Raw genomic sequence first — 21,691 nt, 5'->3', positions numbered from 1 at the left:
GCACAGCTTCTTTCTTCATAAATTGGTAGATGTTTGCAACCAGTTCGAGTGTTTGGCTATGAAGAACTTACGTCTTGAACGTGCTTGGTACTGGTGGCATTTTTATGTTCGAATGTTCTCCAGCAGAGCAATTACTAGGTGAGTGCTCCGCCTGATACGGCGGCAACCCGTCCGACGCCCGTGATAGAGTGAACAGGGCCTCCTCCACATCTTATTATTTACAGTTGTTGTTGTTGTTGTTGTGGTCTTCAGTCCTGAGACTGGTTTGATGCACCTCTCCATGCTACTCTATCCTGTGCAAGCTTCTTCATCTCCCAGTACCTACTGCAACCTACATCCTTCTGAATCTGTTTAGTGTATTCATCTCTTGGTCTCCCTCTACGATTTTTACCCTCCACGCTGCCCTCCAATACTACATTGGTGGTCCCTCGATGTCTCAGAATATGCCCTACCCTTCTTCTAGTCAAGTTGTGCCACAAATTTCTTTTCTCTCCAATTCTATTCAATACCTCCTCGTTACATATGTGATCTACCCATCTAATCTTCAGCATTCTTTTGTAATACCACATTTCGAAAGCTTCTATTCTCTTCTTGTCTAAACTATTTATCGCCCACGTTTCAATTCCATACATGGCTACACTCCATACAAATACTTTCAGAAACGACTTCCGGACGCTTAAATCTATACTCGATGTTAGCAAATTTCTCTTCTTCAGAAACGCTTTCCTTGCCATTGCCAGTCTACATATTATATCCTCTCTACTTCGACCATCATCAGTTATTTTGCTCCCCAAATAGCAAAACTCATTTACTACTTTAAGCGTCTCATTTCCTAATCTAATTCCCGCCGCATCACCTGATTTAATTCGACTACATTCCAATGATAGATGCTCCAAACAAGTGCCATTTTATTATTGTCATCTAAGGTACGAATAAGAATAAAAAGAATATATGAGTTTAATGACAGTTACCTGTTATTCTACATCTGCATACAAATTCCACAAGGCACCATAGGGTGCATGGTGGAGGGTACATTGTACCACTACTACCCAATCCCTTTGATGTTCCATCGCAAATTGAACAAAGGAAACGTTTGTTTATATGCCTCCTCCGTGCGAACCCTAAGTTATCTTGTCTTCGCAGTTGTGGTGTCCATACTGTAAGATCTTCGGTACACACGCCATCAGATTACTTGACTTGTCGCTCTAACGAAGTAGGCGAGTGTCACCAATATGTCTCGTGGTCTTATCGTGGCGTGTTTATCTTCTGCCGTTAGGTCAGACGATAGAAATGCCACTTGCACGTTTAGAGTAGCAGATTGACGATGACGGTGACCAACTTTAAACAGAACTTGATTGATTTTCACACACATTTATTAAAATAATAATAATCATAGACCTTACTTAACTTGATTCACACACATTTATTAAAATAATAATCATAGACCTTACTTAACTTGATTCTGGATGCTATTTACAATTGACAATCTGAAGTTGCTTTGGTCTTGGTACGTTAATCTTATTCTCACATATCTCTGATGCTTGACAAAGTGTCTATACATTTCTCTTCATGGCTATGTACAGGAATATGATAATCTTATTAGGCGCAGACTGAAACTTGACTATAGACTGGTACAGACAAATGCAGACTGATGCAGACTGACAAATCGGAGGTCAGTACACTCGTTATAATACCTCGCGCGTTCAGGTATCACTGCGCGAGTGTGATCCGCGAGGAGAAAAGGTTCTACGTTAGCAGCAATCTCATTGGCTGCGTGACATATTAATAAGTGGATCGGCGGAAGCAGAATTTGGCCCGTCTCTATGACAGCGCCATCTCGTAGTGCGGAGACGGACGAGCGCTGCGCCTGCGCTGTTGTGCTTAGCGGGGCGCGCTCTAGTGGGAAAAGTTGTGTATGCGCTGACTACGCGGAACTATGTACACAACAGCAGTCCTCCAGCAAGATGTTGGTTGTAGTAAAATCGTTCTGCAGTCAGTGCTTTCGGCGGTTCTCTAAGCTTCCACGAAAAGTGCGTCGTGTTCATCCTAGAGACTCCCACATGAGTTCATGCAGCATTTCAGTAATGCTCGCGTACTGGTTCTACATACCACTAACAAAATTTTAACAGCGCACCTCTGAATTGTTCCATCTTCCTTCAATTCGACATGGTGGAGATTCCAAACACTCGAGCAGTACTCAAGAATGGGTCACACATGTGTTCGGTATGCGGCCTCCTTTATAGATGATCCACACTTTCCTAAATTCTCCCAATAAACTGGACAACTCCATCATTACTGAGGCTATGCACTTGTTCCATTTCATAAAGCTTTTCAATGTTAAATGTATATCAAAGAGACGTGACTGTGTCAAGCATTTTCATAATAGTGACACTTTAAAAATACGTACAGATTTGTGGACAGAAGGTTCTCAGCCTCAAGGAATTCATTATATTCCAGCTTATAATACGCTCAAGAATTCTGCAGAAAACTGACGTTAAGTATATTGGTATCTAATTTTGTAGGTCCTTTCTTTTACCGTTCTTATGTACAAGAGTCACCTTCGCTTTTTTCCAGTCGATTATGACGTTGCGGTGGGCGAGAGATTCGCGATAAATGCAAGTTAAGTAATGGATCAGTGCCAAAGAGTACTGTCTGTGAAACCACAATGCGATCCCATCCTGATCTGGTGACTTAAACATTTTCTATTGCTCCACGACACCAGGAATGTCTCAGTCATAAAATTTTTCTGGGTTTGTGGCCGCATTGTCAATATGTACAACTACCGGAGTTTCGGTTGTAAGTGACCTTCTTCAGGGTGTTTTTGTTTCCTGAACCGAAACGTCGTTAGTTTTACATATTGACAATCCGCTCATAAACCCAGAAAAATTTTATTGACTGTGACAATGGCCGCGGAAGCCTACGTTTGTATTTAACCAGGAATGCCTGTTTATATGGCCTCGACACGGAAGTTTGTGCGATGATCAATGTGTACAATCCTCGTACGTGAATGATTTTTGAAACGTGGAATTCAGAACTTCCGCTTTCCTCTTGCTGTCTTCTACTGCCACACTAGACTGGTCGACGAGTTGCTGAATAGAAGCCTTAAGCCCCTTAGCGATTTTATGTGAGATCACAATAAGCTGACAAGTGTGTCCTTGCTGTTGCAGCATGGCCGTACCCGCGATATGAGGAGGTCGTGCGTGACCCCAAAACATCTGACCTGCTCTACGGCACCAACTCTGGAATTCACGTCGAGACTTGGTACTTCAACACTCAAACCTACCTGACGTCCATCATCATCCCGTCGCAGATCATCAACTTCTGCGGCTCAGGTAGGCACTGTTAAAATAGCTGCTGACTTCACTGTATGGTATCTGCGTTTATTAAGTCATTATGGACCCGGCGGCATTGAGAATAAGCGCCAAACGGTAGACCCAAAGGTCTGGGGTTGATGCTCCGTCAGTCCTACAATTTTTGTTTCTCAAGCATGGAGCGCGCTAAAATTGATTGCTTAAACGCCTCTGCGTACTGAAAATAGTCAAATCTTGTCTTTGCGATCACTACAGGATCGAAACGAAGAGTGTTCTAGTATAGTCTTGTATACGTCATTTAAAGTTGATTCTTGAACGTTTTCAACATTGCCACCAAGTGACAGTTTGCGTCTATCTTCAAGAGTTTTCTTCATCTCTGCCACGCTCTCCCATGGGTGAAAAAACTTGTGAGCATTCTTGCCATCTTCTTTGCACACATTCAGTATCCTCTGTTAGTCCTGTTTGGCACGGATCCCCCACACTTGACTGATACGAGGGTCACACCAAAAGAAATACACATTATTTTTGTAAAAATACAGTTTTCATTCTGCATGTGTGGAAGTTTTACAGTGTGTAGATACATCCTTCCCGCTTGTTTTCAAACTTGAGCTCAACCTGTTCCCGTGAGTGGCGCCGCCACAGTATGTCTTCAAGACGGCTGCTACACTCGACGTTCGTCAGAAGCAACTTGCTGTCATAGAATTCCTGTGCTGTGAAAACGAGACAGTGGGAAACATCCACAAGAAGATGAAAAAGGTGTATGGAGATGCTGCTGTCGATCGCAGTACAGTTAGTCGGTGGGCAAGCTGGTTACGTGACGAAAGCGGGCACGGCAATATTGAGGATTGTCCTCGCAGCGGCAGGCCTCGAACTGCACACACTCCGGACAATGTGCAGAGAGTTAACGAATTGATGACTGCTGACAGACGCATCACAATGAAGAATTCTCACGCTATGTTGGGATAGGGGAAGGAAGTGTTTGCAGAATACTGAAAGTGTTGGCGTTAAAAAAGCTTTGTGCCAGGTGGGTTCTCAGGATGTTGACAGTGGCTCACAAAGCAACAAGAAAAACGGTATGCAGCGAACTTTTGGAACAGTACGAGAATGGTGGAGATGAATTTCTTGAAAGAATTGTGACAGATGATGAAACATGGCTCCATCATTTTTCACCAGAGACGAAGAGGAAATCAATGGAGTGGCATCATGCAAAATCATCCAAGAAAAAAAAATTCAAAACCACACCTTCTGCTGGAAAAGTTATGGCTACGGTGTTTTTCGATTCCGAAGGACTCTTGCTTATGGACATCATGCCAAGTGGGACCACCACAAATTCTGGTGCATATGTGACGACACTGAAGAAACTTCAAGCTCGACTGAGTCGTGTTCGACCACATCGGCAAAAGCAAGATGTTTTGCTGTTGCACCACAATGCACGGCCACATGTCAGTCAAAAAACCGTGGAAGCGATCACAAAACTCGGATGGACAACACTAAAACACCCGCCTTATAGTCCTGACCTGGCTCCATGTGACTATCATCTCTTTGGGAAACTGAAAGACTCTCTTCGTGGAACAAGGTTTGAAGATGGTGACTCCCTTGTGCACGCTGCCAAACAGTGGCTCCAACAGGTTGGTCCAGAATTTTACCGTGCAGGTATACAGGCGCTGGTTCCAAGATGGCGTAAGGCAGTTGAGAGGGATGGAAATTATGTGGAGAAATGAAAATATTGTTCCTAAAGGATGTATCTCCACACTGTAAAAGTTTAAAACATGTAGACTCCGTGTAGTCATTGATGTTGAAGTCACAAGATACTACGCTTTTCCGTTTTGTGAAGTCAAATTTTTTCTGGCAGTGTTACTTAGTGTGAAAAATGCTGAGAGGTACTGTGCTTCGTAGTCCACGTTGGACTCGAGTTCCTCGTCTATACGGCTGGGTAAGTCAGATCAGTGGTCCGAGATAGACAATGGCACTCTACTTGCAGTTAGACCACACCAAGTAAAGCACTGTGATGTTTAAGAAAACCTTCGACTCGATAACAGCTTTACCTCTATTCGCGCAGAAGCAACGCTTTCTACTCGGGTGTGTTATCCTCAAAAGACTTGACCTGATACTTCCACGATTTGTCTCTCTTTTTTTTTTCAATTGTTATCTGACGACGTTGGCGTACAGCCAGCTCCTGTTATTCATACATTTAGTTGTATCGTATTCGGCAGTCACACATACATGTCATTCTCTGTGATTATTTTTTGTGGCTCTGAAATATACACTCGGTAACTGCACATCAAAAATTCTCTCTCATCTCAGTAGTACCTGAAACCACCGAGATCTGCAGTTTTACTGAGCTTCAGTTCTGAGTTCCTCTTGATTTCGTTTTGTGAGAAATAGGGACACTACCGTGGACTATTGACTGTTACATTATGGTTCAAATGGCTCTGAGCACTATGGGACTCAACTGCTGTGGTCATAAGTCCCCTAGAACTTAGAACTACTTAAACCTAACTAACCTAAGGACAGCACACAACACCCAGCCATCACGAGGCAGAGAAAATCCCTGACCCCGCCGGGAATCGAACCCGGGAACCCGGGCGTGGGAAGCGAGAACGCTACCGCACGACCAGGAGATGCGGGCGACTGTTACATTAACTTTTTTTTCTAATTACTGAAGTCCCAAATGTATGAGCGCTATTCGGAAAGTAAGGTCCGACTGATCGCCAAATATAATCCACATTGAAAATCCGATGAAGCTTTGAATAGATGTATCTAGTGTATCTAGAATGCGTATCGAACGCGTCAGTCGCTCTTTTCAGTTCTGAGCGCATAGTGAGCACGTAAACCTTCATAGAAAATAGTGTCTCCCCCCCAAGCCTGAGTTCCTGTGCGAGATTTCGCCAAAAATCATACAGCCTACACAGTGTAACTCTCATGCATTTCCTCCTTCATGACAGTTTTCGGCTGCACACTGTAGGGGCAAAACGGACGCTGCTGCACTTTTTTCGATGGGAAGTGTTCGACCCACCACCATACTGCGCATCCCTCCGATTTTCATCTACGCTCACATGAAACATTGGCTGTGAAGACAACATTACGACATAGACAACAAGCTGCAGATCAGTGTGGAGAATTGGCCGCTGCCCTCTGAGACGAGCGTACTGGAAAGTTGGTTCAACACTATGACAAACGTCTCAGTCTGAGCAGCAATTGTGTATCGAGGTAGCTGGAAAGTTTAGCTAAGTCTCGCAAATAAAACATTTTTGATTTTCTCTATTTCGCGACCGATCAGACCTTACTTTCCGAATATCCTTCGCGTTTATTGTATCTATTCATTAATGAGTCGACTTCCAACATCCTAACCATCATCATGAGCCAATAATTCGAAAATCCACTGTTGGACTGAGTAAAAATCGTAGACATTAACAATCTACGTTGAACCTCTACTGATGTGACGTAATTCAAGAACCGCGACGGTTAGAACTGTCTCAAGCACTGTGTGCACGAAGGCTGCAAAATCCCTCTGTTTGGCAAGTCAGTGCTTCACAAGAGTTTGGATGGTTGCAACGAAAGGAGTTACGTGATTACGGTCCGTTCTAACTACACTGCTGGCCACCGTAAATGCAACACCAAGAAAGACAAGAGGTAGCACAACACAATTTATTTTTTAGATAACATGTTGACCAAGTATCAAATGATTACGTTTACAGACGTCTGTGACATGTGGTTCCTGCCAGAATCAGTAGCCAGAGTAGCCGCCATTGTTGGAGATCACCGCTGCCACACATCTCGGCATTGAGTCAAAGAGACGTTGGATGTGTTCCTGGGGTACAGCAGCCCAAGCAGCTTCCACACGTTGCCAAAGATCATCTGGTGTGGCAGCTGGGGATGTAATCTGGGTCACTCGTTGAGCAACCATGGACCACATGTTTTCTATCGGCGAAAGATCCGGAGAGCGAGCCGGCCAGGGAAGCAATTCAATCTGGTTATTGACGAAGAACCTTTGGACAATGCGTGCCACGTGTGGTCACACATTATCCTGTTGAAATATGGCTGTGGCCGAGCCCTGAAGGTAAGGAAGGACAACTGGCTCCAGCACCTCGGATATGCAGCGCCGGCTATTTAAAGTACCGGCAATGCGTACTAGAGGCGTGCGAGAGTAATATCCAATACCGCCCCATACCATAATACCCGGTGCAAGACCAGTGTGGCGGTGCATAATGCAGCCGTCCAGCATCCTCTCTCCACGGTGTCTCCACACTCGAATCCGACCATCGTAGTGCTGCAGACAGAAGCGTGCCTCGTCAGTAAAGACAACGTCATTCCATTCTGCCGTCCACATCCGTCTGTCATCACACCATTCGCGACGGAGACGTCTGTGGTTCTTTGTCAATGGTAGACGAAGCAATGGACGTCTTGCGGACAGACCACTCTGCTGTAAACGGCGTCGAATGGTACGCGCAGTCACTGGATGATGCGTTACAGACGCAATGTGCTGTGCTATGGTTCGGGATGTCACTGAGCGATCCGTCACTGCCATGCGCACAATTTGCCTATCAGCACGTGCAGTGGTGCACCGAGGTGAATGCGATCGACCACGTCGGTCCGTCGTACCCTCCTGCATCCAACGGTCACATATCCGCATTACAGTTGTTTGGTTTCGTCCAACACGACTAGCGATTTCTCTGTATGATAATCCACAATCTCGGTAAGCCACTATCCTTCCTCTGTCGAACTTGGATACTTGATCAAAAGATGTTCGCTGTTTTCTACGAGGCACAACTGATCGTCTTGTGAAACAACCACAAGGTAAACACGCGTGCCGAACGTACACTCGTCGAAATCGCCAAGCCTTAAATGGCGCTATGAGGTGGCGCCATAGGCGCGCGTGATGTGCGTCGGCGCTGAAATTCTAATCAGTTGCATATCTCATCGCTGCAAACTCATGGTGTAAATTTCACTTGATTCGGATGCTTCCTTCAGGGTGTTGCATTTACGGTGGCCAGCAGTGTACTTCATCGACTTCTCACTGCCAACATTTAGTCACAATGTGCTACTACGGCGCGTATAATTTTGCCACACTGTCTAAAATGTCTCCGTTGTATTTCTCGCAAATGGTCTACATGGAAACTGATTCAGATAGGATAAACAGATCGTTTAAAAATACTGAATATAGCTAAGCTACCACAAACATACCTGCAAACAAACTAAAACACACTATCGGAAATTCAAAATATCAATCCTCTAGATTGGGGTATATAACTTAACATGTAAGACTGCCATCAGATATATACTGGACAGACTCGTAGGAGTTTTCAAACAAGATCAAAAAACATATGCAGGGTAGAGCACGCAGGAAATCTGCACTTGGACAACATCTGACGAGTAATAACCATTCAGGATGCGATATAGAACACGATACGCAAATCCCACACACTGTCCAAAAAGGCTTCCTGGTAGATACCTTGGAAGAACTTGAGATTTTCGTCCACTAGAAAAACGACACATCCCTCCTTCTTAACGAACGCATAGAATTTCGAGATAAGGGATATTTTGATCTATTTCAGAATATCATTTGAACCCAATAATGCTGCTTTCCCTCTTTTAATTTAGGACTCTTGCCTTGTCTCCTGTCTTATCTTTGTTTTACGAAAATTAATTACGATACCCCTATTTATTCACGTCTCACATTAACATTAGCGCCACTTTGTTATGATCAAGCTTACCATCTCGCATAGGTTTCATTTTATCGTGCACTTTGGGATCAGCTAGGTTAATACGTGCTGGCGCATATCTATCGTTTTTAACGTCTTTACTTTCCAATCCTGAATAACTTTAATCTTAATGCTGTTAAGACCTCTATAGATTTTTATTCATCAGATTACTAACCACAAGATGTCGTATGTCTATTCAAGTTTCTAGAAACCCATGCCGTGGAAACGTCCACACAGAGGTAACTGAGGAATTACACCTTCTGCGCTACTGAGGCCAAAATCGGCATCAGTAAATGTAGTTTTCTGTTTTGCTGTTTTCATAGCTGCCACTTTGTCACCCTGGCACCTTGACAACATCAGCTGCTCTAGTGACTGATGTGTCACCACACTTGGTCTCACTAATGAGACTAGAGGATACAAAGTAGCTTTTCTACAGCGTTTGTAACATGATCGCTTCCATTTCAGTACCTATTTTGTCATTAAAATTTTCTCCTGATATTGAGCCAATTATGAGGCACGCGCCGTCATAAGGTAGCGGTGTTTTTCAGTTTTTTCGAGCAATTTATAACTCGTCTGCACAAACGTCTTTGATGATATCGACCTGGATCGATATCTTGATCGCAGTCGCCCCCCTCCCCCCCCCCCCATCACCCCAATGTGTACTTCTTTGCTTTCTTAGCTACCCCTTCGGCCTTTACGTTACCATGACAGTACACGTCTATGATTTTATGGCAGCCATTTTGGTTTTTACGTTGCCTAGGCAATTTGATTTGAATTCTTACCAGACGATACTGCCTAGTAAATACACAACGACGAGTACATATTTTAATGGTTGTGTCTTTGAATATAGTTTTACCTCTTATTATGTCTTTATGTAATATCCATGAGCATATAATTACTAGTCTCTAGTTTATTCTCTTATCGACAAAACATTAATAAGAATGATGTGTTTGTAATTCACTCTAGTGTCACTGAATAACACTGCTTCTTCTCTCGTTCTCTAAGTTTGTTTATTTTATTTCAACACCGATGACCACTTACCTGTTGGTTTATAACTTTTTAACTTCTTATATACTCGTACTTGGTGTACGAGAACTTATTCTGCAAATCTCTTACAACAACGACATTTCAGTTCTTGTGAAACGTTTGCCATTGCCTATTGTTGACATAATCCGTATAAGAACGTGATATCACGTGAAAAACCGAGGAGCCTCCAGCACCAGAAATAGGGGTAAAGGCTAGAGCATTCCTCTGTTTCCTTTTAACGCCATATGTAACAGTACTGTTTGTAACTTTGCTATTCCTATCCTTTCAGGGCCCAAAAAAATTGAGGATGGCTTAAACATAAGTAGAAACCGGTCACAATAAACAAATGTTATTGCGATTTCGACTGTTGTTTTAACAAAATCATGACGGCCGACCTAATATAGCTCCCGTCCAGGCGATAGCAACGTCCTCTGGCGACGGATGACTGCTCGTCAGACACAAGCCTGGCGAATGTAGTATCAGTGTGTGTGTAGTCTGTGTGTAGAATGAGGAAGGCACGCGATCTATCTGAGTTTGACCGAGGGCAGATTGTAATGTTCCGCAACATTTCGGAAACTGCACTACTTGTTGGGTTTTCGAGGAGTGCCGTAGTGAGTGTCTTCAACATGTGGCGAAACCGTGGTGAAACCACGTCCAGACTGCATGGGATTAGGCGGCTACCCCTCATTACAGATGTCGGACGTCGTAAGCTGGGTAGACTCGTAAAACAGGAAAGGCGGAGAACTGTAGTGGAACTAACATCAGACTTTAATGCCGGGTATAGCACAAGCGTGTCTGAACACACAGTCCAGCGAACATTCGTAACTATGGGCCTCCGTAGCCGACGACCCATTCGTGTGCCAATGTTAACCCCAGGACATCGGCAACTGTTACTGAAAAGGGCACGTGATCATCGGCACTGGACATTGGCGCAGTGGCAAAGCGTTGAGACCCGATACCTTCTTCATCAAACCGATGAGAGGGTCCGATTCCGCCGTCTTCCAGGGGAACAGCTCCTTGACACCTGTACTGCGGGACGGAGACAAGCTGGTGGCGGTAACATTACGCTCTGGGGAACATTCACGTGGGCATCCATGGTATCAGGGAGCTCGTGCAAGGCACGACGTCGGCCAAGGAGCATCGCACACTGGTTCCAGACCACGTACAACCCTTCACGACCATCATGTTTCCCGATGGCAGTGCCATTTTTCAACAAGATAATGCGACATATGCTTGAAGTTCTCTAAGACTTTAGATACAGCAATAAGGAAAAGCTCAGTAGGCAGTACAGTTGAATAGCAATGGACATCTCTAAAAAGAAAAATTTGGAAAGAAAAATTTAGGTACAAAGAAGGTAACCGCGAAGAAACCATGGGTAACACAAGAAATACTTCAGGTGGTCGATGAATGGAAGAAGTACAAAAATGTTCCGGGAAACTCAGGAATACAGAAATGCAAGTCGCTGAGGAATGGAATAAACAGGAAGTGTAGGGAAACTAAGACGAAATGGCTGCATGAAAAATGTGGAGCCATCTAAAAAGAAATGATTGTCGGAAGGACAGACTCAGCATACAGGGAAGTCAAAACGACTTTCGGTGACATTAAAAGCGATAGTTGTAACATAAAGAGTACAATGGGAATTCCACTGTCAAATACAGAGAAGAAAGCGGATAGGTGGAAAGAATACATTGAAAGCCTCTATGAGGGGGGAGATTTGTCTGATGCAATAGAAAAAGAAACAGGAGTCGATTTAGAAGAGATTGGCGATCCAGTATTAGAATCAGAATTTGAAAGAGCTTTGGAGGAAAGAATTCCATCAGAATTTCTAAAATCATTGTCGGAAGTGGCAACAAAACGACTATTCACGTTGGTGTGTAGAATGTATGAGTCTGGTGACATACCATCTGACTTTCGGAAAAATATCGTCCACAAATTCCGAAGACTGCAAGAGATGACAAGTGTGAGAATCACCGCACAATCTGCTTAACAGCTCATGCAACCAAGGTGCTGACAAGAATAATATACAGAAGAATGGAAAAGAAAATTGAGGATGTGCTAGATGACGATCAGCTTCACCTTAGAAAAGGTAAAGCACGAGAGAGGCAATTCTGACGTTGCGGCTGATAATTGAAGCAAGAATAAAGAAAAATCAAAACACGTTCATAGGATTTGTCGACCTGGGAAAAGCGTTCGACAATGTACAAAGGAGCATGACTTCCGAGATTCTGAAAAAAGGGGTAAGCTGTAGGGAGGGACGGATAATGTGCAATATATACAGGAGCCAAGAGGGAGTAATAAGAGTGGACGACCAAGAACGAAGTGCTCGGATTACAAAGGGTGTAAGACAGGGGTGTAGTCTTTCGTCCCTACTGTTCAGTCTGTACATCGAAGAAGCAATGATGGAAATAAAAGAAAAGTTCAGGGGTGAAATTAAAATTCAAGGTGAAAGGATATCAATTATACGATTCGCTGATGACATTGCTATCCTGAATGAAATTGAAGAAGAATTACATGATCTGCTGAATGGAATGAAGAATCTAATGAATAAGGAATATGGACTGAAAGTAAATCGCAAAAAAGACGAAGGTAATGAGAAGTAGCAGAAATGAGAAGAGTGAGAAACTTAACATCAGGATTCATGGCCACGAAGTAGATGAAATTCAGGAGTTCTGCTACCTAGTCAGTAAAATAACTAGTGACGGACGGGGCAAGGAGGACATCAAAAGCTGACTAGCAATGGCAATAAGGCCATTCCTGACCAACCGAAGTCAACTAGTATCTAATATGGGCCTTAATTTGAGGAAGAAAGTTCTGGAGTGCAGGTCTGTATGGTAGTGAAACATGGACTGTGGGAAAAACAGAAAAGAATCCAAGCATTTGAGATGTGGTGCTACAGACGATTGTTGAAAATTAGGTGGACTGATAAGGTAAGCAATGAGGAGGTTCCGCGCAGAATCGGAGAGGAAAGGAAGATGTTGAAAACACTGATGAAGAAAAGGGACAGGATGATAGAACATCTGTTAAGACATGAGGGAATGACTTCCATGGTACTAGATGGAGCTGTAGAGTGCAAAAACTGTAGAGGAAGACAGAGATTGAGGGCGTAGGTTGCAAGTCGTACTCTCAGATGAAGAGGTTGGCACAGGAGAGGAATTCATGCTGGACCTCATCAGACCAGTGGCAAAGGCCGTGCCGCAGTGGTTACACCGGTTCCCGTTAAGCGCTGTCGGAAGTGGTCGGCGCTTGGATGGGCGACCAACCAGGCCTGTTGCCGCTGTTGCCACTTTTCGGGGTGCACTCAGCTTCGTGATGCCAATTGAGGAGCTACTCGACCGATTAGTAGAGGCTTTGGTCAAGAATACCATCATAACCGCCGGGAGAGCGGTGTGCTGACCCCACGCCCCTCCTATCCGCATGCTCCATGGAGGATGACACGGCGGTCGGATGGTCCCGGTAGGCCACTAGTGGCCTGACGGTGGGGTGCTTTCATCAAAACAGTGAGAAGACTGATGACCCAAAAAGAAAGAAAGAAAAATGCGCCGTGTCACAAGGCCAGGAGTGTGATGGAGTGGTCAGAGTAAGACAGTGGTGAGTTCCAATCAATGTGCTGGCACCCCAACTTGCCAGACCTGAACGCGATCGAACACATCTGGAATGTCATTGAAAGTGGGGTCAGAGCTCATCGCCCCACTGCCAAAAAATCTGCAGGAATTAGGTGATTCTTGTGTGCAGATGTGGTGGCAACTTCCACCAGCGGTCTACCAAGGACATGCTGCCTCCATGCCACGACACGTCGCCGCTTTTATCCGTGCCAAAGGTGAACGCACCGGCAGTTAGGTAGTTGGTCATTAAAAATGGCTCTGAGCACTATGGGACTCAACATCTGGGGTCATCAGTCCCCTAGAACTTAGAACAACTTAAACCTAACTAACCTAAGGACATCACACACATCCATAGCCGAGGCAGGATAAGAACCTGCGACCGTATCAGTCAAGCGGTTCCGGCTGAAGCGCCTAGAACCGCTCGGCCACCGCAGGTCGTCATAATGTGCTGGCTGATCAGTGTATGCCTTATAGAGGCATTGTCTCAGAAAGTTGGCCTGTGAGAACAGACATTGACAAACAAAGAGATTTTTATGTTGGAAGCGCGCTGATGACCAAACTGACGAGTTAATTCCAAAATCTTCGTCAATATGGATGTTAAACTGGCACTCTTCTCTCACCTGCTGGTATTTTTGTTAGTTACATTTGGAGATTTTATCACCACGTTGTGAGGATACAAAAGCAAGTAAATATAGTTGTTCAAAATTCATCCCGATAAAAAGCATCTCATACTCACAGCTTCCCTTGTTGTTTCTCTTTACAGACACGTTGTCCAATGGAACGTACGAGGAGGAGGTTGAACTTAGACTTTTCGAGTGGAAACTCTCTGTGTCCCCGGTGCAGACGTACGAGGTGGCGTCCGGCTCCTTCAAAGGCACCGCAAGACACGGCCAGGAGTTGGACATCCCGCTGACAAATGGCACCCAAGGCCACCCCCCTCGAGTTGAAAAATATCAATACAGCACTTCCGGCCCCAAGTTCTACAAGTACACGCTCGACATCGTCTTCAAGACGACCGGCATATACCCGTGGTACACGACTAGGTATCTCTCCAGCTACTCCCCCATCAATTCTTTGACGAATGAACCTGGAATTGCTATTGGTCTGTCGTACGCTATCTAAGATTTTATGCCAAACAAGCCCATCGCCGTGGTTGGATGCAGCACTCTACTGTCGTAGTGGCTTGTAGACTTCGACTTTATTCGGTATTCAAGCTGCTGTTGCTGTAGATATTTCAGACAATATGGCTAGCTCACTCACTGTTCACAGCAAATTTTGTTTTCTTGTTTAGCTTCTCAGCTTCAGTTTACCATTGAAAATATCTGATAATAAATTTAAGCTGAGATTCAGACCTATACAGCAAACATTTTTTCGGCCATGTTTTGTGAGCAGCGATTCAGCCGACCCTGTTGTTTGAAGTAGGAGTCTCAAAATGAATTCCACTCTGTATTTTAAGAAAAGCTGTTAGATTTCGTTTCCAGTTGTATTATGTATTACATTAAAAATCTGATTCGTAAAATTCTTATTTTATTATATAAGAGCCAACCGACAGCAAGTTTCACTGCAGTGGAAAAGTAAGCACAAAAATAACAAAGGTGTTCGCTGAATACACTAGTACACATATTTTACTATATTTCCACAAGACATCTTAAACAACGACAAACCATCCTTGATAAATGTTGTCGTTGTTGAGGGATAGTAGCTTATGGTCATATTCTGTACACTCGTCACAAAAATTTGCCTGGTGTATGTATAACCAGATTATGGCTGTTATTTATTTACAATGCCTTTACACTTTTGATAAACCTGCCCTCTAATTAAACCTTAGCAGATGGCAAACTAGCATGAAACTACATAAAACAATTCGTCTTACACAAATTATCTTCAGCTGCTACTTTACAACATGTTGAGATAAACTATGAAACACAATCATCAGAAAGGACTTAGACGATGTTTCCAGTTGATATACTGAATTGGAGTTATCTTTAAATTTCTACAAACGCAAAATAAACAGGTAAAAGAATCCGATAGTATACAGACTTTGGAATTATCTCCCTCGCAGTATCAGAGAATAGAATTACTCTCTGGTTCCAGATGATAACTGATGGCCTATCCCGTTACAATCAAGCAACCTCTATTCCCAAAGGCCATAGCTGGAGCAGCCTACATGAATTTCCATTAGAATTCGTTACGTCAAATTGTCTTAGTTTTTTATCCTTGCTCACGGTTTATTTTGTATTACCTTGTTACTACTACTATTTTGCTTCAATTACTAGTAGTAGTATTTCCACTTCACTTAAAACTTCCGGGCTGATAGGCCGTGGTCGGAGTATAGAACTCTCTCCTGACGTTTCGTCTCCGATGCGAGAGACATCCTCGGAGGTAAAGCGGCGAACTTCGACCACGGCCTATCAGCCCGGAAGTCTTAAGTGAAGACAATACCTGCCGTGAAAGCTTACATAGTATTTCCACTGTTATTAATTTTTAACCAGCAGTAATAATTCCAAACAGCTTTAGGTATATGCAGAATCATTCTTTCAGTTCTGTTAGTGCCGTTTTTGTTAGTGATATCACTATTATATCATTTCAATTATTATCATCATTTCATTATACTGCGATGCAAAAAATGTACGTTTAAAACCCTGGTTTGATTAGGTTATATAACGAAAATATTGCAAGATTAGCATTAAGCATTTTGATCCTGATACATTGATTAAATTCGTGACTTGTATATTACGAATCTGTATGAAATGGAACGAGCACTTGACTGTAATATTACGAAGCTATACAAAATAGAACGAGCACTTGAAATCAGTAGCACGGAAGAGAAATTGAAGATGCCGAGAGACAGTATCGCGAATCTGGTGTGAGTAGGCTGTTTAGGTTTTCGTGTTGGTAACGTCACGTAGCGCTCTGTATGAAAATCACTGGCTGTGCTGTGTGCAGTCTGTGGCTGGTTGGCATTGTTGAAATATTTGCTATTGACGTGTTGGGCAGTTGGATGTGAACAGCGCGTAGCGTTGCGCAGTTGGAGGTGAGCCGCCAGCAGTGGTGGATGCGGGGAGAGAGATGGCAGAATTTTGCGAGCCGACTATCTGGACGTGTGTCCATCAGAAAGAGTAAATTTGTAATACTGTATATCATGAACATATATATATATATATATATATATATATATATATATATATATATGATGACTTTTCATTATTGTTAAGGTAAATACATTGTTTGTTCTCTATCAAAATCTTTCATTTGCTAACTATGCCTATCAGTAGTTAGTGCCTTCAGTAGTTAGAATCCTTTATTTAGCTGCCAGTATTGGCGCTCGCTGTATTGCAGTAGTTCGAGTAACGAAGATTTTTGTGAGGTAAGTGATTAATGAAAGGTATAGGTTATTGTTAGTCAGGGCCATTCTTTTGTAGGGATTTATTGTGTTTCAGTTTCGTGTTGATCAGAATAAGTAAAGAGAGAAACGTCTGAGTTCGTTCAGTTCTGCTCAATTGTTTGAAAATCAAATGACGTAAGAGGTTTATTCGCACTGTAATTCATAAATTTTTCTAAGGCGACGTTTCATATGGCGACCCTTAGCCGAGTATACCTCACTGGAATCTTCTGATTTTTTCTTGTAGTTTGTGTAATTAGTGTAGGTATTGTTTATTGCTAGAGCGTAACTGTAGAGAGAATTTCATTTGTAGTTGTAGTTTTTCATTGTTGTACAGTAAAACAGTTGTGGCATGCATGTAGTTTGCACCAATTATTTCGCAGCTGCGCTTGCAATTAAATAAGTATTATTTTCACTGCTATGTTAATGTGTTTTCTTATTTTACTCTTCAAATTATGCTTTTCTGTGTTATCGTGTGAAATGCGTGATAATTAGGGTGTGTGAAAAACGTAACACTAGGCTCCAAAGTAAATTGAAAAATGATAGTGACGACGAGCGTAGCTTATCAGCACCACCGTGTAATGAATTAACAGACATTCAAAGTAGCAATTTGGTAATTGTGCATAGGGAAATGGAGCGGGCGGCAAATAATGGTGTAGACAGTGAAACAATTAGTGAACAGTGAAGAATTATCGATCGATCGGTCGGCAACAGCTTGCCTCAGGAATCCGAAATGACAGGACACAATCTTGCAAATACTGTAGATTCCGGTTTTGCGTCCTCACCGTTTTCTCAAATAAGTCAAGACCCATTTTCAAAATGCGAATGTTGCCGGTTCAAATGCACTACCGAATAGCACTGAACAACATGTTTCAGACATCAGTGCATTGTTATTACAATTAATGCAACAAATGGGACAAAAGCTTCAAAAGTTAGACACAATGGAACAAAATCTTCAAAAGTTAGACACAATGGAACAACACCAGAGACAAACACAGCGACAGTTAGACGCAATGGAACAAAATCAAAACCAGTCACAGCAACAAATGGAACAAAATCAGAAACAAATTAAAGAATCACTTCAACAAACACGTGAAGATTTAACTACTGAGTCACATAACATCGAATCGAAATGTCAAAAAGTCTGTAATGACGTAAAAATACAAATTAGTGAGCATTTTGAACCTATTTTTTCACGGCATGGAAATGCATTACAGAATCACGAAGCAGCCATAAAAGAACTGCAAACAATTGTTCATGAAAATCACCAGACCTTGCGGGCTAAAATTGACTCAGTTGCATCTACCGATTCGGTTACGCAATTTGCAAAAACTCAGGAAAACTTAAAGGACACAGTAGATACCCTGAAAATTGGTTCAGAAAGTCACATGGGGGAAATTAGTTCATTATCAGAGAAAGTAGTCGAACTTTCGGATCAGCTAAATAATTTATCTACAAAGGTAGATGATAATCTGAATGACACAAGACCCGTAGCCTTCACTGACACAGAAGAGTATGAACAAATTAACAAATTTTAACAAAATCAAAATCAAATTAATACCCAACACAAAAGAGAAATCCGGGAAGTACAAGATCAGTTGACACAGGTAATACAAGAATTACGTATTTCAGAGGACACTCGCGCTCCAACACGGGAAGAGGAACTTAGAAATACGGAAAAGCCACAAAATAATAACACAGGGCATTTCGGTAATTATGAAAGAAATTGGAAAGGTGCACCGAATTTTGAGATGGAACCGCCAACTTGACATAACAATGACCGATATGCGACTCGCCGACACGATGACTTTGACTATAAGCTGTTCATTACTACACGTAAATTCAAAACATTTAAGAATTCTGGCAATGACATTCATCCATAAGCGTGGCTTCATCAATTCTCTCATTGTTTTCCTCCCAACTGGTCATCAGAGCACAGATTAGAATTGATGTGTGGCTATTTAGAGAATGAACCAGCTGTAAGAATGCGATCGGTCATTCACGATTGTCACAGTGAAGGAGAATTTTATCATGCCTTCCTCTCAGCATATTGGTCTCAAGCTACACAAGACCGAGTAAAACATAGCATCATAATGATGAAACATTTTGAACAATCTGAATTTTCCAATCTTGTGAAATATTTTGAAGATATATTGCATAAGAATCAGTATCTGTCAAACCCATACAGCCCCTCAGAACTTATCCGCATTTGCTTAATCGAATTGCCTGAACATTTACGACATATTATTTTGGCAGGACGTTGCAAAGACGAAATTGAAGCTTTTCAGAGACTGTTACAAGAATTGGAAATTGACAATGACAGTCACGGGACACAGAAACAGGAACACAACAATTACAAGTCACATTTGTTACAATTCCGCGATGACAGAAATAATAGCTGGACACAAGTCTATTCTTACAACGCAAATCGTGACCAAAACAGACACCACCCGTTTGAAAATCGTTGGCAGAGTAAAAATAGTTACAGAGAAAGATCGCATTTCCTTAGCAATGAATATGACAGAGATAACCATAGAAACAGACAATATGAGAACCAACACAATTATTATCAAGGTAGACAATAACATCACACACAACGGTTCACCGTGCAGTTACAACTCAGGGAGAAGTTCTCCACCACATGACCGACAAGAAAGAAATTACAGAAATTACCGACATGACGACAGACGATATAAACATAACGACAGATCAGAATTTCATCAGAACTGGCGAAATTCGAATAGGGCAGGGCCCTCTCGACAAGGTGAATTTGTAGAAGTTAGGTCTCCGAATCCTAATAAGGACGCGGGTCAACAAAGAGACAGAAAATGACTCGCACTGCAGGCAGCCACGTGCGCCGGCTGGCTCAGAGAAAAATAACATAGACACTAACTTTGAGAATAATTTTAGCATTCCTTACCGACGTATACAACATGATAATTGCTTTGAAGATGAAACTCTGCGCACTAGAAATGGTAAAAGATTGCACCACATTTCACATGTAAAACCGTTTATTGAGAGATAATCTGCTTTTTAACTTAATCTTTGCTATAAAATTTTTCACTTCACGTTACTAGTACACTATGTCACACTTAGAAACTGTTAACATGCAACAATGTTTTGAAGTTAACTATCCAGTCTAGAACCTAGGGAACATATTTAGACAGTCATTATGAATGCATTGTTATAGTGAACACAAAACACAGTGTTATTGTGTGTGTTCATTCTTGCTTGTTAGTTGCACAATTACGTAATGACTATAAGCCTCACATACTTAGAACATATACCGGTACTGCTAATGAGATTTTAATTCAACATTTTGGTTTAATTGAAAATACATTCTGGATTTAAAGTACTTTCTGAGAGATACCAGATGACACAGTGGTTAGTTTATTTGACAGCTACACAACTGATGCTATTTGAGGAATTTGATTATGCTGCGTATTTATTATGATGAATTATTGAAGAAGTGTCGATGAATATGTATATGTGTAATAAGGTAAGGAATAATGAGTAGTGGGTAGGGACTCGTGATTTGTGAAAAAGGATTATGGAAACCAAGAATCGTACTTTAAGAGTTATGAAATGTGTGCACATGCATGAATGCATCACAGTGATGGCGAAAAATTTTTGGACACTGTTATATTTATAGGATTTTGTTTCTATGTTTCTACACATTTGTAACGCAAATTCTCGACCTGTGATTTTTTTTTTATATGAGACTGTCTCTGTAGCGCAAACTGCTGTCGTAAATATTTGGGTAAGAAAGCTACGTGACCTTGATGTAATGTGTTGTGGGCTCCAAACTGCGCCAGTGGCCTGGAGAAAAAGCCATTAGGAGGAGAAAAAACAGGCGATTTACCTCGCTATTGACATTCCTTTGTAGAAAGCATAGCAAATACGACACGCTCATTACTTGGAGACATATGATTACACTTTGGAGCTCATACTTTGTGCTATTTACTGAAATGCTTATGAATTGATGGGAAATATTCTTTCATCTGCACACCTGATTATGACAAGTGTCTTTCTACGAGAGTTGAGAGAATTTCTACTGACTTATGAAATGCCACATGGCTATTGAATGATGTTTTTATGCTTTGCTTTGTATATAGTTGCTTGTTTCATTTTATATCTGGTTTCCAGCTGTGTTGCAGCATTGGTTTTATAAAATAAAATTAAATGCATTTGCTAATGTGAACACTTTCTGTTAACAGATGTATTAAATAACAATTTTATGATCCACATTCTTCAAAAAAGGAGCACTTGGAAAGGAAAGAACAATAAGAAGGGACTAATAACAGTAACTGCATACATAATTTTCTTTTCAAGTACTTGGTATTTTTTTTGTAGACTAGTTCTTGTGGTGCACCACTTTAATGACACAGACATTAAGATGTGAATAGACATTTCCCTTATCTGCATTGTTGTCTTTAGTGTACTATTTTTTCTGCTTGTGGGTTTGTCATGTTTAGATATAAGTTACTACAATTGCTGCTGCTGTTTGCCAGGCATAGTGCTACTGAATTTCACTTTGTATTACTCAGTGAAGCCAGTTTTACTATTGATTTATTTTTCTTGTTCGCTGCATATTGCCTTATATTAGTTGTAATATTGCATCTGCTTTGCTAATTCATATATACTGCTGCTTGCTTTGCCAATTTGCAT

General features: G+C 42.0%; 1 protein-coding gene across 1 annotated transcript in view; it reads left to right on the top strand.

Annotated features, from left to right (window-relative positions):
* LOC126149915 (uncharacterized) overlaps positions 1–15,096 on the top strand; it is a 34,640-nt gene extending 19,544 nt beyond the window's left edge. The window contains exons 2-3 of the mRNA XM_049915839.1: positions 3,168–3,332; positions 14,405–15,096. Of these exons, the coding sequence (XP_049771796.1) occupies positions 3,168–3,332; positions 14,405–14,763 (524 nt within the window). The 3' untranslated portion in view covers positions 14,764–15,096. The remainder of the gene's footprint in view (positions 1–3,167; positions 3,333–14,404) is intronic.
* Positions 15,097–21,691: the final 6,595 nt, after the last annotated feature.

The sequence above is a fragment of the Schistocerca cancellata genome, chromosome 2 (assembly GCF_023864275.1).
Source record: "Schistocerca cancellata isolate TAMUIC-IGC-003103 chromosome 2, iqSchCanc2.1, whole genome shotgun sequence".
NCBI classification, from domain to species: domain Eukaryota; kingdom Metazoa; phylum Arthropoda; class Insecta; order Orthoptera; family Acrididae; genus Schistocerca; species Schistocerca cancellata.
The sequence above is the reverse complement of the archived record's forward strand: the minus strand, read 5'-3'. Positions and strand labels throughout refer to the sequence as shown.